General features: G+C 39.4%; 1 protein-coding gene across 3 annotated transcripts in view; it reads left to right on the plus strand.

Annotated features, from left to right (window-relative positions):
- LOC121681419 (carbohydrate sulfotransferase 8-like) overlaps positions 1-18,474 on the plus strand; it is a 231,310-nt gene that overhangs the window by 60,881 nt on the left and 151,955 nt on the right. For 2 of the 3 annotated variants that reach the window (XM_042061156.1, XM_042061155.1), the window contains exon 2: positions 7,054-7,248. In XM_042061156.1, coding sequence (XP_041917090.1) covers positions 7,089-7,248 — 160 coding nt within the window. In that variant the 5' untranslated portion in view covers positions 7,054-7,088. Of the gene's footprint in view, positions 1-377; positions 622-7,053; positions 7,249-18,474 lie in introns of those variants that run through there. The other variant, XM_042061154.1, reaches the window with a different exon arrangement.

Here is an 18,474-nt window from a genome sequence, read left to right on the forward strand (position 1 = left end):
GCATGGCTATATACTGTACAGTGAGGAACACTGTAAAGGCAATAGATTTAGCTTTTATTTCTCATTAATCTAATGAGAAACCTAAGTATGTTATATGTTTTCACCTCACATAATCAGATACATAATCTGTACCTATTTTTTTTTTTTTTTTGTATAAATGAGTCTTCCATATTTGCAAATTACCTCATTCAGTCTCATTTTATCTGGCACTTGCTGCTAGTCTGTTGCGTCACTCGAGTGTAACAATATGACAGGTTCGCTTCAGGTTCTGTTATCTCTGCCTTTTCAATTTCATCTCCCTCTCACTCGTTCAAAGTTTCACTGACTTTGCAGATTACTTACAGACAAAGGTCATGTCTTTTCATAAATAAGGACAATTGGTTGCAGAATGACTACAAGCTATTTCCAGCAAACAACTTCAGAAACATGTTTTCTGGAACTCATAGACCTATTTGAACTTGTTGAAGAATAGTCATAATATGGGCACTTTAAACTCCTCCCTCTCTCCCACCTTATCTTACCTTAGCATACTCCACTTGACGGGACTTACTGTAGTCAGTTGATCATCTGTGATCTAGACAGGGTGTGGAAAAAAGTGAGCAGAAAGAAAACAACTCAAAGGTAAGCCTGTATTTCCCTCTCATTTACTTATGTGGACGTGAGAATTCAAGGCAAGGCAGCTTTATTTATATTGCACTTTTCATACACAGTGGAACTCACTGTGCTTTGCAGTGTCAAGAACATAAAAATAAGTTAGGTATAAAGTAAAGAGAGGTTAAAATGTGATAGCCCGGCAGCCAGTTGGTCAGACCTGGTTTTGTCAAATACAGTTTTTTTTTTTTGGCTGAATCTTGTAGACAACGGGTGGCCAAACTACGGCCGCTATTTTTTTCCAGTGATAGATGACGTTGTGGTTAACTTCATTGCAAACTGATTTACACTCTTCTTAGAGAACGTTACCAATGTCAGTGTCAAAACAGCATGTTACATAGAGACATGCGCGCCTGTGCCACGGGGGACATGGGGATATGACTTACGCTGTTTTGAAGAGACGACAGTCGTCCCCCTCACTTTTGATAAAGAAAAAATACATATGTTTTGACTGTTAAACCCTGACTTTATTTAGGTGAAGATTCAACACATAAGCGTGACAATTTACTTAAAACGGTGATTTTCTCCTCTTCTGGCATATTGTGACGGAAGAACCATGCCAACTTTGGATGCGGTTATCTTAGTGATACGTTTTGCAATACCCTTGATATACATATCATTGGAAACCTTAGTTTATGGCCGTTCATGTGAGCACAATAAGTTAATTTCGTACATTTTACCACAGTGACTGGTTTCGCCTTGCAGGGTCACATATTTCATCAGCACCTTGCTTTTTGAGCATTGCAACCTGTATAATTTCCATTAGAATCCAGCACCACTCCAAACACTTGCCAGACCTCTGATTTTTCCACTCCTGTAGTAGCGACGGTGAATTCACCCCCGCCCTCTCCATGATGCACGTTGTACGCAGCAGCCAGACTTTCTTTACGGTGAACAGCAGCGATGATTAATAAATGTTTTGTTTTTTTCACTGAGCGGAAAAGATTAAGCCCGAGGTCCGACCCGACCCGAGTTATTTGCTTAACTCTAATGGGGGCCAGTACTAGCCTGGCGGGCCATCCTATATCATTGAAATGTATAGTAGGCCTACAGGCTGAGCAAATTAATTTGCCGCCGCTAGGGTGCGTCTAGATTTCTAGGCTAGGCCAGTACATGAAAAGCATCACAACTGAGGGGCCGGAGAAATGCTGCTTACAATATGAGTAATCACATTAACAGCTGTAGATACAATGAAATATTGTGTGTGTGTGTATATATATATATATATATACATATATATATATATATATGTATATATATATATATATATATATATATATATATATATATATATATTATATGTATTTATTCCACTGCTTAGTTGAATTTCCCATTGTCCTACGTAATTTAGAACGAGTCGCATATGTAGCTCTTCTCACTTATAGACCTACTTACATTTGACGTTCCCACCATTTAGATGAGATGACGGTGACCCATAGGCACCGGAAGCACAGTGGCCAGGGGGCCAATGGCCCCCCCCACTTTTGGCTCAAAATATCTTTTAATAAGCAAAAGCTAAAACGTAAAGCTAAAGCTATTTGTGTAGCGTCACTGTTGAAAAACCTTAAACTTTCTGCCCGTGGGTCTTGTTATGCTTTTATGAAAAATGGATACAATTGGTAGCCTAATCACAACTGTGTGCATTAAGCTCATAGGCTTAAATAACAATTATTATTAAAGTTTATTTAGGTAGGGACAGATACAGAATAATGATTTTGAACATTTTTATCTTTACCATCACAAACACATCAACAAATGGTAAATATGTAGATAGTTTAAAAATTGAACGCATTTATCAAAGGCCCGCTATACAAACAGCCGCTCCGCATTTTCATTTCATTCTTGAAAAGTCAGAATCTTTTGAAACAGGTGAGAACATGAACAGGTAGTCAAGAAGGCCATAATAATAGGTGTAACAACATAGTTTAGTTATCCCGAAATTAGGGCTGTCAAAATAACTGATTAATATTGATTAATTAATTTGTGAAAAAATAACTGATTAAAAAAAATAACGCAGATTAATCGATTCCGTATGACCTTTGACCCTGAGCCGTTCTAGTTAGTAACCATTACTGTAAAATGAAGGAGAGAGAAGAAAATGTGCTGCCTAGATCATTGATTCGAACATTTACTTTTAAAAAACGGCCTGATGGTGTTGACAAAAATAAAGTGTTGATTAAAATAAAGTCCTCTGCAATGTCTGCAGCAAGGAATTTGCATATCACCGGAGTTTGTCAACTCTAAAGTCGCACATCAATGGAAAGAAATAGTGTTGACATTAAGGAGAGTGTTCATTTATTTTCATTGTGTCCCCTAGGTTATATCTGTGGCCTGAAATGCCTTGTATGTGAAAAAACTTCTTCCCGAAGCACTTTTGAATTTATTTCCTCAGCATATTAGGTTATATCATAGATTATTATGGCCATTATTTGAACAGTGAAAATAATAATAAAAGAGTTTTTGAACTTTAATGTCACTAATGCTGATTATTCAATGATTCATATGAATTTAAATATTTAAAATACTTTCTCAGCAAAAATTATATATGCGATTAATTTAGATTAATTAATCACAGAGTATGTAATTAATTCGATTTCGGGTAGGGCTGTCAATTTAATCGATTGACAGCCCTACCCAAAATAGTAGTCTAAATAGCATGTTAGGCCTAACATAGACCTCTACAGGCAACATCTTTAGGTGGCAACTTCTTTAGTTGATTACTTATGTTGAGATCATTTTGTTTCGTATCACAAGTTTTCTGAAAATGTAAGTTCATACAAACACTATTCCAATATCAATAAAACAATTTAAATTCTACCTCCTCAATGAATTTATCTGACAGCATCATGTGTAAGTGCAGCTAAGTACTGAACCAGGCAAGCAAATGATCATATGGCAAGTTTTGGTGTCGCTGTTTCATGGTGTTCCCATGAGCCTTTTGCCAGAATACATGGGTTTTTATCAAGACAGTTATGCTAAGAGAACAGTAGAATTTGATGCAGGATTGTGTCTTATGTTATGCTTTGAGAAGAAGTGTGTTGAGAAGTTTTGTTCCTTGACATACAGTATAATGGAAGTGAATAAGAGAATGCTGAGGCCTGACCTATTCATGTGGTTTGTCAAGGCTTCAAGTTTTGTCTTTGTCTATTTTGTCTCAGATATTTTACCTTGCCGTAGTAAATACTTTTCAAGGCTTTTCAATACTTTTCAGCCAAATAATAAGACTGGTTTTCTGCCTGAGAGACGCTGCCCTCTATGCTAAGTGCACAATATTCCCTATTACAACTTTGTTTGCTTGAATGTCTATCCTCAGTAGGCCTATATACTATAAACTTAATGTTCATGGGATTTAAAATGAAGTAAATCAGTGTCAGTCAGTTACTAGTCAGTTGGAGGAGCAACAAGTAGCATCGCATTGCAACAGTGGAATCAACCGTAACAAAGCAAAAGTGGTTTTAATATTGTCAGTGAGAATGAACATCAGCTAGATACTCAAGGTCATGCGGTCAAATTTTATGGTTATATGGAGTCATACATGTCCTAATGTTCTCCCTCAGTATATTATCTGTATCGTTTTGAATTTTAAGTCCTGTAGCACTTGACACACCTGGCAATTCAAGCTTGTGAAGTTGGTTATTTTTTTTATTTATTTTTTTTACTTTCAGACACGTTCTAAGGGGATGATAAAACAGAATAGACAGATCTAATGCTTTTAAGTTGTCTACAGGGGGACGTAAAATTGTCACCACCAAAAAAAAATTGGGTTTACACCCCATGTTGTCCTTGCAGAAGGGTGATAAAGTTGACCATTTTGACTCCCTCAGATGACTTTTCTTTTCATTTTTTCCAACTTCAGACATGTCCCGAGGGGATGGTAAAATAAAAAGGTTGGATCTAACACTTATAAGTTGGTCACAATGTAGCATACTGCTGCAAGAAAAATAAAAAATGGTTTACATATCATGCTGTCCTTCCAAAAGGGTAATGAAATTGGCGTTTTTATGGTTTTTGGGTGATTTTAGAGCTGAATATAGAGAATTGCTTAAGGGATATCACCGGGCACCCTCCCTTGGCAACAAGAAACAGCAAAGAAAAAAACTTTAACCGACAAAACCAGGTTCACCAGTACTTTTATTTTTCTCATGATTGAATTAAAAGTCTTAAGTCTTGTTGAAGCGATTGGCATATGCAATGAGGACGGTTCAGCCTCTTGTGATACAGGGTGAGACTAATGCATGGCTATATACTGTACAGTGAGGAACACTGTAAAGGCAATAGATTTAGCTTTTATTTCTCATTAATCTAATGAGAAACCTAAGTATGTTATATGTTTTCACCTCACATAATCAGATACATAATCTGTACCTATTTTTTTTTTTTTTTTGTATAAATGAGTCTTCCATATTTGCAAATTACCTCATTCAGTCTCATTTTATCTGGCACTTGCTGCTAGTCTGTTGCGTCACTCGAGTGTAACAATATGACAGGTTCGCTTCAGGTTCTGTTATCTCTGCCTTTTCAATTTCATCTCCCTCTCACTCGTTCAAAGTTTCACTGACTTTGCAGATTACTTACAGACAAAGGTCATGTCTTTTCATAAATAAGGACAATTGGTTGCAGAATGACTGTGATTTGACATGGCCCAATTCTAACTGTCCATCAAATTTTAATCTAAAGTTATAATTGTCTTATTGAATGGCCCTTCATGCTACAGAGCTGAAATCTGATTCATCAAATTAGTCTCCAACCAAAAACTCAGTGGCTACTTCCCAATGAAACTATGTCATAAGATCTGCTCTCTCTGTACATTGAAAATATGAGCCAGAGTTGCTGTTCTAGCAATAACAAATATGTTGTGCTTGTATATAGGGGGGATTTTGACAGGATGAGCTTGTTTTTTTTACCTTAAGATGACCTATAGCTAAGGGAATATGAGACAGGGAAAAAATGCATACAAGAAAAGATTTGGCGTGTACCACCAACTGAAACCCTAGCAGTGTTCTAAACTCAAATTGATAATGACAACGACAAAAAATGATCTTCTGGCTCAAGTTGCATTGGTAAGGAGGAAGTTGAGCCACCATTAAACCATTAATAGCTATTACTAGCTTACTGTAAAGTATACTTTACATTAAATGATATTAAATTTACATTACATCTCCCCATTATTTTAATGTTATTGGTGTTAATGGAATATACAGTATCTGACCACTCATTTGTGTGCAGCTCTGAAACCTGAAGATGCTTTGCCATTTCTCCTGATTTAAGTGAATAATTGTGCTATGCCTAATATGACATACATATACCCTCATGTAACACATTATGAAACACATTTACCCTGATGTAAAAGGGGGGGATAAGATGAACTAAATCTAGTAACACAAAGCTAATGTCTTTATACCTTACTAATTCATCCACATAATCTAATAGAACTTTTTTTAACTGAGATAAATAAATTTGATGTGAGGCGATTTATACGATTTGTCAAAAAGTACACATGTCTAAATGTGGCTCATCTCACCCCTATTACTCCCTACACGTAGAGGTTTCTTGAAAAGCCAAAGTCTGGAGGTTATTTTTGCTCCCAGAGTACATTTATCTGTATTTTTGTCATTTTATTATTTACAGACATTGAACGAAAAGCCTGTTCCCTCCCATAAAATAAATATTTAGTATTTGTATGTATTTGTAAGAGATATTTTTCAAATCTGAATTTCCTAGTCTGCCCCTAATATGATGACTGGGAAATGTTTTTGCTGTTGGATGATATTGCCATCATATATCTATCAGTATATTATATGTACTGTATTTTGTATTCTACAAAAAAGTTTTTATTTCGCAGAGGATGCCTAGCATTGGGGGAAGTGCTGTAGCTTTTGGAATAAGAATTTACCATAAAGTACACAATGGAACAAACCGTACCATGTCATTGTATAAAACAGTTTGGAAATGTTATTACATCTGGCAAGGGCTAAACTGTCTGCCTCTCACTCCCCATTTTAAGGAGTGCTTTCCTTGTAGACCTGAGCTTTCTGTGTTCATTTGCGGTGTGACGAGGAAAGGCACCATGAAGAGCCTGTCAGGTCTCATCTCAGAGCCATGTCGGGAGATGAGAGGCCCCTCAGTTTGATCCGCATAGAGAGATGTCTGATGTAGTGATGCCTCAGATACAGCTTACGTTAGAGATAGATCACTGTGTGTGTGTGTGTGTGTGTGTGAGTGTGTGTGTGTGTGTGTGTGTGTGTGTATAGATGTGTGTGTATAGATGCTATATAGATGTATGAATAGGTAGAATGTACACTTGTATATGCACACTCATCTGTAAAATCTATCATATGAGGTTGACTAGCAGTGTGTGATCATGCTCATCCACTAAGAGCCTTCCCTCTCTCCCCTATGCAGGCAAGCAGGTGAAGTGTGGCTGGGAGATCAACAACATGTGCTGGACGGAGATGTTCCTACGGGCCCGGCGGAGGATGCGCTCGCTGATCTCTTGTCTGCCCTGCTGCTTCTGGTTTCTACTGCTGTTCGGCACGGGGGGCCTGGTGCTTTTCATCCACTTGGAGGACCTCTCCGAGATGGTCCAGCTGGGACCAGGTGAGTGGGAGGGGAGTGTGTGCTGTCGTCACGCTTGGAGGTAGTTGTAGCTCGTGTAGCAGTTGTAGCCCATGTGACCTGGGTTGAGAATAACACAGACTCAAAATATGTATCTTTGGACATGGGAAGCAGGCATGTGAACTAAGGGGGTTAAAACCAGCCCCGGCCGAGCTCCCCTTGGCACGTCACTGACTCGCCCATCTCAGAGGAGAGAAATGAAAACATTGCTGTCAACAAGCAGCTGAAGAGGAGTGCTTCAGTTGTACCAAACCTAAATAAATGTAGCCGATAATTTGTAGTTAAGATCAAAATTGTTTACCCCCCTATAGATTTTACAGTAACACTTTATAATAACTAGACACAATTCATCATTTATTAAGCCTTATTAGTTAATGGTTTGTTCATCATTAGTAATTTCCTGTTCATACATAATTTATCATCAGTAAAGCATTTGTTCACACAATTATAAATGGTTTGTTCATAGTAAATAAGCCTATCCAAAAAATATGTTTGTAAGTACATGATTTATACTTAATAAGTAATGAAACAACCACTTATAAATGAAATCATTTTCTTTAATATAAACCAGTTGCAAACTATTACAAAATGCTTTGTTCATCATTTGTAAAACATTGTTCCTATGTTAATTCTCATAAATAAAGTATTTGTACACACAGTTATAAATGGATTGTTCATAGTAAATAAGCCTATATCTAAAATATGTTTATGAATTATTGTTAATACTTAATAAATTATGCAATAATATTTTGTTGATGAAGTAATATTTCCATTATTTAACATTTGTTACATACACATGCACTAATGATTAGTTAGGGTGAGGATACATATTTTATAAACAACTTCCTAATACTATAATTCATGATTAACTCAGGAGTGGTTAGTTAATGATATTTTGTGAGCTTATCTAAAGTGAGGACTTTCTATGCCTTGCAACACATTTTCAAATGAGTTGTAAAGATTACATTCACAGTCATTCATTTAGCAGACAAGCGATGTACACATGTCAATTAAAATGAAGGCCATTGACATAACAGTGAAAGCCGGGAATCAAACCCCCAACTTTTCAGAATACTGCATGTTAGTCCAGCTCCTTATTCACTACAATACCTTGGCCCAGACAGAAACCCCTATAACTATGCAAGAGTTTCTGTTTTCTTCTACTACACACTGTTAAGCATTTATTAAACATCTGTAAACTATTATTAAATGCTGTATTCTTTGTTTGTAAAGCATTATTCCTACATTAATCTCATCTGTAAATCATGTTTACACACAGTTAAAAATGGTTTGTTCCTAGTAAACATGCATATCTATATTATATTTTTGAATTGACTGTTGTAATACCACTGGGCAGAGGTCGTTTAGTGGATAGGTGATGGATATGCAGTAACCCATTAAGTTGGGGGTTCAAGCCCCGGCGTCCACCAATGTGGCCTTGCCCTTTAATTTCATTGACATGTGTAAGTCGCTTTGGGTGAAAGTTTCGGCTAAATGAATAAATGCAAGAGTAAACTTTATAACTCATTTGTAAATGTGTTGCAAGGCATAAAACATCCTCACTTTAGATGAGCTCACAAAATATTATTAACTAACCACTTGTAACTCCTGAGTTAATTATTAATTATAGTATTAGGAAGTGGTTTATAAAATATGTATCCTCACCCTAACTAATCATTAGTGCATGTGTATGTAACAACTGTTAAATAATGGAAATATTACTTCATCAAAAACATATTATTGCATCATTTATTAAGTATTAACAATAATGTATAAACATATTTTTTGGATAGGCTTATTTACTATGAACAAACCATTTATAATTGTGTGAACAAATGCTTTACTGATGATAAATTATGTATGAACAAGAAATTATTAATGATGAACAAACCATTAACTAATAAGTAACAAAGGCTTAATAAATGATGAATTGTGTGTAGTTATTATAAAGTGTTACCGATTTTACTGATGCGTTGAATAGAGTAACAAGGCAAAAAGTCTCAGTTAGTTCCCTGACATTATATCCTCAATGGTAGTACTGTGTGGAATCAGCATGCAGGCTACTGATTGGTGCATGATGGACTAAGTGTAGTTGAATTGTGTTTTCTAATATTCAAACAATATGATATTTTTCTATCTGAAACTGCATGAAAACAGTATTTTAGCCAGTATTTTCAAAATGTTTTCGCCCCTTGAATCTCTTCTTTCTTACCTCCAAACACCCTCCCTCCCTCCATCAGCAAATGCTAACAATTGTATCACGAACTGAGGGACAAGGACCTAGAAAGTCCTTGAATTTGACATTGAGGAAAGATTGGGAACCCTGTCTAATTGAGTTTTCCACCTCTGATAATTAACCCCCCCCCCAAAAAAAAAAAAAAAAAAAAATGGGTGGGTCTCATTACATCATTGTCCAAATCTATGGTGGGTCTCATTACATAATTGTCAAAACTAAACTGATGATCCTTTAAAGGTGCCCTGCCGCACAAAACCGTTTTTACTTGTATTTTTTTAAATATGTTAGGTCCATATGTGTTTGTGTTATGTCGTGAATGTGAAAATGAACTGCTACCTCCTCTTTCAACCCTAGCCACTGAAAAGAAATAAGCGAAGAAATCAGGCCAATTACAAAAGCTCCTCAGTCTGACGTGGAATTTAATGAGCTCATTATTATTCATGAGCTCATCCAGTTGAGACCACGCCCACAGAATTCATCTAGCTCAGTGACAGGTTTCGTATGCAAGGATAGTTTAACGTCAACGGGCTTGTGCGCTATGCACAAATAGAACTTCAACAATGCATGTTGCCCAAGAACCCAGAGTTGAGGATCAAATGGCTTCAGTTTATTTTTTGGAACAATGGCAAAAATTAAATGTCATACAGGTTTAATGCACTCGCTAGCCTAGCAGGTTTTATGCCCATTTGGACAATGCTAGCACTCCCTAGCCAAGCTAAGTTCATGCCATGAAGCTAAAATTAGTTGATAACAGCTACCATTGCGGCAGTCTATGACCAGTGCCCAGTCCATAAGTAAAACGCTATTGTCAACTCAAGGAAGTGAAATGTTATACAAATAAATGTAAAAAAATAAAAATTGTAAGATGTTTTTTTTAATCCTAAATAGAAAGGAAATCACAAAAAAAAGAAATTGTTGGACACTTTTTTTCTTGGTTCCCAGGAGTATAAAACGGAGAGACACCCCCGGACCCCTGTGTTATTGTGATTAGGCTATAGGTCCAAATCTAAATGTTTGTTAACTGTGTGTTTGTTATTTATGGGGGGAATCAGGTTTTTTTTGTGTGTGTGTCTGTGTGTGTGTTGGGGGGGGGGGGGGGTCGTCGGTCCAGTGGTGGGCCGGTCCAGGAGAAAATTGCCAGGGCCGAATTTTGCTCCCAGTCCGACCCTGGCATCTGCTAGTGGTGGACCGCAAACTGTGCTGCTGTACAAGTGTCTTTCTCCAAGAAAGATAAATCAGGCCACCAAAAATGAAATGAAAAGACAGGAGGAGGAGAGAAAACAAACTGAGGGGAAACAATTGTTAACAGTCTTCTATTCAAAGACAAGTGAGCACAAACTAGAACACGAAATCCATGATGCTTAACTGCTTGAATATCTCAATATAAACAAACTGAGACAACGCATTGAAAGAGCAGAAAATACACTTCCAAATTATATCGTAATGTAATATAATGTAATCTGAGGTAAAGGCTAAATAAATAAACTTTAAATTATAATAGTAGCCTAATTTGAAACATGTTTAACTTTAAATTAATAAGCTATGATCTCTATAAAATATAATTATCAATAATGGGCTAATAAGTGTAAACAAAATAAACAACCTGTGATGTTGACTTAAGTGATAGCTTAGAAGCCTTAAGCCAAACAGTCATTGCAAACCCCATGCCATGCCATGTTGATGTGGAGGCCTCACCATAATAAGGAGTGGAGCACCATGTATCAAATTGTGGTTCCATCCGGAAACAGAATAAAAATTCTTAGCGTTGCACACAATGGTCTTGCTGGTCATTTAGGTGTTACAAAGACCTAAAATCGAATTCTTCAGTATTTCTTTTGGCTGGGCTTAAAACACGATGTTGCCAAGTATTATAGGTTGTGCCATGTGTGTCAGGTTGGTGGCAAACCTAACTTATCAGCATTTACTTACTATTATTTGCTCCGCAACTTGTTTTCCAGAGGCAATCCCTCTGAGAAAATCACTGCTAGATCTGTGACAAGGGCATTACCGTAGTTGAAGTAGAATTCCGGAGATGTTTAACTGCCTGGCAACTCTAGCTGAGGTGATAAGATTCTGAGATGTTGGCCGATCTTGAATATCAACTGCCTCATCCGTCTGATTCTGAGAAAGTTGATATTATAACTTTAGTTCATGATTTTCCTGAGCTTGGAGATGTTCCAACGATAACCACAGTGTTAGAACACAACATTGATGTTGGTATGGCCACTCCAATTAAGCAGCACCCATGCCAAGTCAATCCAAAAAAGCATGTAGTATTAAAACAAGAGGTGGAGTACATGCTCTCAAATAACATTGCTGAGCCTAGCTCAAGTCCTTGGAGCTCCCCATGCATCCTCTTTGGCAAGCTATCCCCTGTCTGGATAGGATGACTGTTGATCGCATTTGATCTGTTTTCCTGTATTTCCATGAGTTGTATAAGGCAACCCTATTATATTGGTGCTGTAGTCTGTCACACACTCCTATTTACCAATACTCATCAGTCTAATCAAACTAACTAAATTCCACCTCAAACAGTTCCCTGATCAGTTTGCCAAAGTATTCCTGCAGGTTCAAAAACGTGTTTACAGACCTGACGTAAAGGAGAAAGAGAGAGAGTGAGAGAGAGAGAGAATGTGAGCTAGTGGAGAGCCACTGAGATCGAGTCTATCATGTGTCATCTGTTGGGCGCTGTCATCAGTATCAGCGACACTCACAGACAGCGGCGTCTGCTTCTCCATCAATAAGAGCCACTTACACAGAGAGGGCTCTCCCCGCGCACTAATATTGAACTGATTGCCTCAGTGCTCTCAGGGATGCGATTCCACCCTGACAACGCTTGTGCCGGCTCTGACCTGCCAAACCCACTATTACCCCTGTGGCACGGTGGAGATGCAGGGTCCAGGTCCTGTCCATTATACCTACATTTCCACGGATATGCCCCTGATGCTATGGTAACGGGGGGAAATGATACGTCGGTTCCTTGATAACATGGGCAGAGCCAGATCACAGGGGCTCAATGGGAAAATGCGAGTGCGTGATGGGCCTGGCTAGATAATGAAGGATATTTACGGTTTGAGGTTTTTTTTTAGAGTAGCTAATGTGTGTGTGTGTGTGTGTTGTGTCTGTGTGTTTCAAAGAGTAGGGAATGTGTGTTTATGTGAGTGACTCTTTCTGAAAGCTCCAGGATATTGACCTGAGGAGTGTGCAAAATAAAGGCAAATATCTCTGAACGGATTAATTACTTGTGAATTCGGACAAAGATTTTCTATGTAAATTGAACAATTTGGAATGTTCACACATTCCAAAAAAAAACATTAACATGTGAAAGGTCAAAGAAAGTGACTGCACAAATGCAGAGAAAGAAGTTTTTTGTTTACCTTCAGTTCATCGAGAACATTTTCAAAGGCACACAAGCAGTCTGAGAAAGTAGTTTCCGGGAAAATTCCATGGAGGCTGGACTAGAATTAGAATTAGAATTAGAATGCCTTCATTGTCATTGCACATAGTGACAACGAGATTCAATTGCACTTCCCCTAGTGGTGACACATAACAAAACACATGAAACATGGAACATGAACTACACCTAAGACAAAAGACAGCAAGACAATATATGCACAGTAATAAATAAATAAGTAGCTAAAAAAGACAGTCCAAAGGGTGCAGTGCCATCAATTGTTCAGGTGTTTAATGGCACTTGGGTAAAAACTCTTAGAGAGTCTAGAGGTGCGACACTGGAGGGAACTGTAGCGCCTTCCAGATGGCAAAAGGGTGACCAGATCATGGCCTGGATGGGTGAAGTCCTTGATTATGTTTTTTGTATGTTGCAGGCATCTGGTGTGATATATGTCTGTGAGTGATGACAGCTGTGTTTGAATTATATTTTGTGCAGATTTCCTTACTCTGTCCAGAGCTTTTCTATTAGCAGTGGTGCAGCTGCTAAACCACAGCAGAATGTCATGTGAGATGATGCTTTGGATAGAGCAGTTGTAAAAGGATAGTAGGGTCACTCCACGTCAGTTCAACCAGGGCCCACGCACTTAGGTCTCAAACAATTCTGAAAACATTACCAGGTGTACCTATGTTACCCAGGAGACACACTGTAAAATGACTCTCATGTAAGATCAATACTTTCCAAGATACAGCCAGTTTCACAGGGGGAGGGGGGTGTCGATTTTGTTCGGCCTCTTTTTTTTGTCAAAGTTCACAAGCCCACAGCGCAAGAACTAAACCATGTAGGAGGCTCAAATTTTGCATGCTGGTACATAAATAGGAATAGTATGTAGCAATATCGTCACATTTGGTCTGGATAATCCTGCATGGTCATAGCTGTCCCTCAAAGTTGATACAAATTTTATTGGAGTTTTTGGCTGGGCTCTGTTTAAGCCTTCAGAAGACATATTTGTACTCAACATAGGCTCTTGATTTATTTTCCTTACTGAGATAAGTAGAAACACTCTCACAAAAAACAATGAACAGAAAATAAATTCCTTCAGGGTCTGAACAGCAGACCTTACAAGTCTAAAAAATCATTTTGGTTCTCATTTTCAGAGCACCTAAACACCTTGTGGGAATATAAAAAGATTTTTTTTATATTTTTTTCTTTATTCTCCATGATCTTTTCTTTTTAAAAACACCAATTTGACTTGTCTTATGCAAATCTTTCTTTTTCACTTTCCACCCTGAACATGGGCAAAATGCAGGATTATCCAGACCAAACGTGACAATTTTGCTACATACTATTGCTATTTATGTACCAGCATGCAAAATTTGAGCCCCCTACATGGTTTAGTTCTTGCGATGTGGGCTTGTGAACTTTGACAAAAAAAAGAGGCCGAACAAAATCGACACCCCCCTCCCCCTGTAAAACTGGCTGTATCTTGGAAAGTATTGATCTTACATAAGAGTAATTTTACAGTGTGTCTCCTGGGTAACATAGGTACACCTGGTAATTTTTTCAGAATTTTTTGAGACCTAAGTGCGTGGGCCCTGGTTGAACTGACGTGGAATGACCCAATAGAAGTTTCTGGGGGAGGTTGATTTTGTTGAGCGACCTAAGAAAATATAGCCGCTGTTGTGCCTTTTTCACAAGAGCTGTGATGTTGGTTGCCCATGTGAGGTCCTGTGAAATGTATGTCCCCAGGAATTTAAAGTCCTTGACCCTCTCCACAGTGTCCCCGTTGATGTAGATAGGGGCATGGTCGGTCCCCATCCTCCGGAAGTCTACCACCACCTCTTTGGTCTTAGACTAGGGCTACTGTTTGAATTGAATAGATTTCTTTTAGTTCATTTGGCATTAACCAATGAGTTCCCTACCTGAGCCTTGCCAGCGTCACCCTGTCTTGGTCGAAAACCGACCAAGAAGCAAAAGTACATACAAAGCAGCAGGCTCATTCAACTTCATGCAGTGCTGCACAGCGTAATGCATGTTTGCATTGTTGTTGCTTCTGTTTGTAAAGTGTTACAATCTCAATAACTGATTTGTTCGTCATTTATCTGTAGTAAATCTGTCAATGCTGTTCTTTTACATTAGTGTAGATATTTTAAAACACAGTTCAGTATGCTAGCAAAAGTCCCTTAAGACTTCAGCTGATGTCTTTATAGTCTTGGAAATGAAACAAGATGGCAAAAGTTTGCTGCATCAAATCATTGTGCACTAGGTTTGTGTTGTTGTTGTTGTTGTTTGCTTGGTTGGTTGTTTGTTTTGTGTCTTGCTTGCTGAAGCTTTCCATTCTCTCTCAGTGATATCTTATTTTCCTCCTATCTGTCCCATAAAGCTATAGTGTGGAGTTAAGTGGATGTCTGTTTCTATTTCCTTCACTCCAGTGTTCATCCGATTTGTTTGGCCTCAGCAAAGTGCCCGGTTCCCCCTGTGCTGAGATAAGTCCTCGCAGTAGTAGTGTATGAAGCCGCATTTTCTTTTCACAGCCCACCATTTTTTCATGATCTCTCCTCAAAAGACTGGTTTTGTGGAGTGGTGTGGCGGTAGGAATATCCCAGAGGCGGCAGATTCCGATGAATGGAGTTGCAGCAGCTGCAGTAAATTGAGGGCACAAACTTTGACCTGTTGTTGTGCCTCTGCTGGTTGTATACAGACAGAAACTTATGGACTGCAGTGACCGCCAGGGGGGCCATGTTGAGTCCGCGCCCCAAATTTTTGGGTGCTTTGGTCTGTGTGACCCAAGTCTTCAGAGCATGCTCTCTACACTACTGTCTGTATTGCTGTTCGTATGCTTACTTGGATGACGATCATGTCATTTAGAGGGGAGGGTTAGAATGAAGTTGTCCTGTCCTGTCCTATTATATATGAGTGTGTGTGTGTACATTTGTGTGTGAGAGAGAGATGGAGAGTGTGTGTGTGTGTGTGTGTGTGTGTGTGTGTGTGTGTGTGTGTGTGTGTGTGTGTGTGTGTGTGTGTGTGTGTGTGTGTGTGTATCTGTGTGTGTATCTGTGTGTGTGTGTGTATTTGTATGTGTCAACCAAGAGGTAGATGCAGAACCATTGACCCAGTGGCAAATTCAGACTAGACCCTGGCCGTACATTGTTCCTGCGTTACCGTCCATAATTGCAAAGAACTAATCCATCTCTTCATCCCCTTTCCCTCCTGCTAATCATGGTGTGTGTGTGAGGCAGCACAGACTTAGCTACAGCATGTGATCCACCCAGTTTCTGCTTTTGCTTCCACGCACTATGTGTGTATAGGTGTGTGCTTGTTTGTGTTTGTGTGTGTGTGTATGTTTGACTTCAAATACAAAAACTGTCCTTGACGCGTCTTAATGATGTGTAGAATGACATGTCATACACTACGAGCGCCAGCGTAATCAAAGCCGCTTGCCTGATCCTGCCGAAAAACGGCATCCTGGTGGCCCACTGTGGAGAGTTTCACCTCAAACTTCCTGTCATGCTACTCATGAGTCAAGATAACAAGGAATCGCTGAGCAGTGGTCAGATGCATGGAATAGCAGCAGCAACGTAAGGTTAAACTTAAAGTTAAATTTCTATTTAGCAGACACTTCAAAGCGGTAAAGACTTGCAGCGGTGGGTTCACGGAATCGAACTCGGGTCAGTCGGTGACGTTACTACTGCTCCTCCGAGCCCATACACAGTGTCAATCTATTCGATTAAACACACCATAAGTGTGGAAAACCAGCCGGTTGAAGAGGAGTTTAAGTGCATGGAGCTTATTGTAAAAAAACATGTCACCCCTGTCGGGATCTTTGTAGATGTCCCCTGTAGCAAGCTCCCCTGTCTCATCAGCTCTCAACAGGAAAGTAGTCCCCGACCCCCACCCCCCAGAAAATGACATATTATTTCCAGCTAGAAGGTAGAAATTTGATCTTTCGCATACAAGAGGTCCAGTGATCCTTTAAGCCAGCTCTGTTTGCAGAGTCTAATTTGGCTTCCACATAATGTAATTAAATTGGGCTGATGACCCAGAGTGTGGAGGCCCTGCACCCCAGAGTGTTTCGCCCAGGCAGGGCTGTGGAAATGTGTGTGTGTGTGTGTGTGTGGACCTGTGGCCAAGGGAGGCCTCATTCCTGGTTACAAGATAGATAGATAGATAGATAGATAGATAGATACTTTATTGATCCCCAGGGGAAATTCAAGGTCTCAGTAGCATACAGACAATACACACACATTCACTAACAGCAGAAAAAGTAATTAAAAGTATATAATATAAAAAACACAACTAAGCAATAAGGACAGTAGAAGATAAAGAATATACTAAATATACTAAAATACAACACTTAATCTAAATCAATTCTAAAAACAGTATCCACATAGTGGGTGATTAATCAATCAAGAGGCGCTTGCAATGACTGAGGCAGGGACTGAGCCTGTGATTCTCTGTGCATAGTAAGGTAAGGTAAGGTGCTCTGTGTGAATGAGTGTCATGGTGATAGTGCAAATGAGTAAGTCCAACAGTGCAACAGTGCAAGAATAAAGTCTATATATCTATATATATAACTATATTAAGAAAAGGTGTGGCCACAGTTTGGCTGTGGCATGGAGGGAGGGGTTATGCATATGTGCTAATATAGCACGCAAACAGTGAGGCAGAAAGACAGTGGTAAAAAGTGGCTAGTGGACAGACAGTATCCAAACATGGAGGGGGTGAAGAGGCAGACAGACTATGCAGAGAAGTCTATCTCTCCTCTTCCCTTAAGTGAAGCATTGAACAGTTCAATGGCCCTGGGGACAAATGACTTCCTCAGTCTGTCTGTTGTGCAAGGCAGCCGATCAGGCTCTTCTGCTTAACAATAGTGCTGTGGAGTGGGTGACACTCATTGTCCAAGATGTTGATCAGTTTGTTCAGGGTCCTTTTGTCAGATATTGAAGTGATGCACTCCAGTTCAGCTCCCACTACAGAGCCAGCTTTCCTTACCAGCCTGTCAATTCGCCCCGCATCCTTCTTCTTTGTGCTTCCTCCCCAGCATACCACTGCATATAAGAGGACGCTGGCAACAACAGACTGGTAGAACATCCTGAGGAGCTTGCTGCACACATTGAAGGACCGCAGCCTCCTCAGGAAGTACAGCCTGCTCTGCCCTTTCTTGTAGAGTGCGTCAGTGTTGGCTGACCAGTCCAGTTTATTGTCCAGGTGGAGACCCAGATACTTGTAGGTGCTTACCACCTCCACATTGACCCCATCAATGGGGACTGGTAGCAGAGTGGGCTTAGACCTGCGGAAATCCACCACCATCTCCTTGGTCTTTGAAGTGTTGAGTTGAAGATGATTGAGTTTGCACCATTGCACAAAGTCCTCCACCAGGCTCCTGTACTCATCCTCCTGCCCGTTCCTGATACACCCCACAATTGCAGTATCATCAGAAAACTTCTGCATGTGGCATGACTCGGTGTTGTAGCAGAAGTCAGATGTGTACAGGGTGAACAGGACTGGAGAGAGCACAGTTCCCTGTGGCGCTCCGGTGCTGCTGATCACAGTGTCAGAGAGAAAGTTCTTCAGTCTGACG

Source organism: Alosa sapidissima, chromosome 14, assembly GCF_018492685.1.
Source record: "Alosa sapidissima isolate fAloSap1 chromosome 14, fAloSap1.pri, whole genome shotgun sequence".
Taxonomy (NCBI): domain Eukaryota; kingdom Metazoa; phylum Chordata; class Actinopteri; order Clupeiformes; family Clupeidae; genus Alosa; species Alosa sapidissima.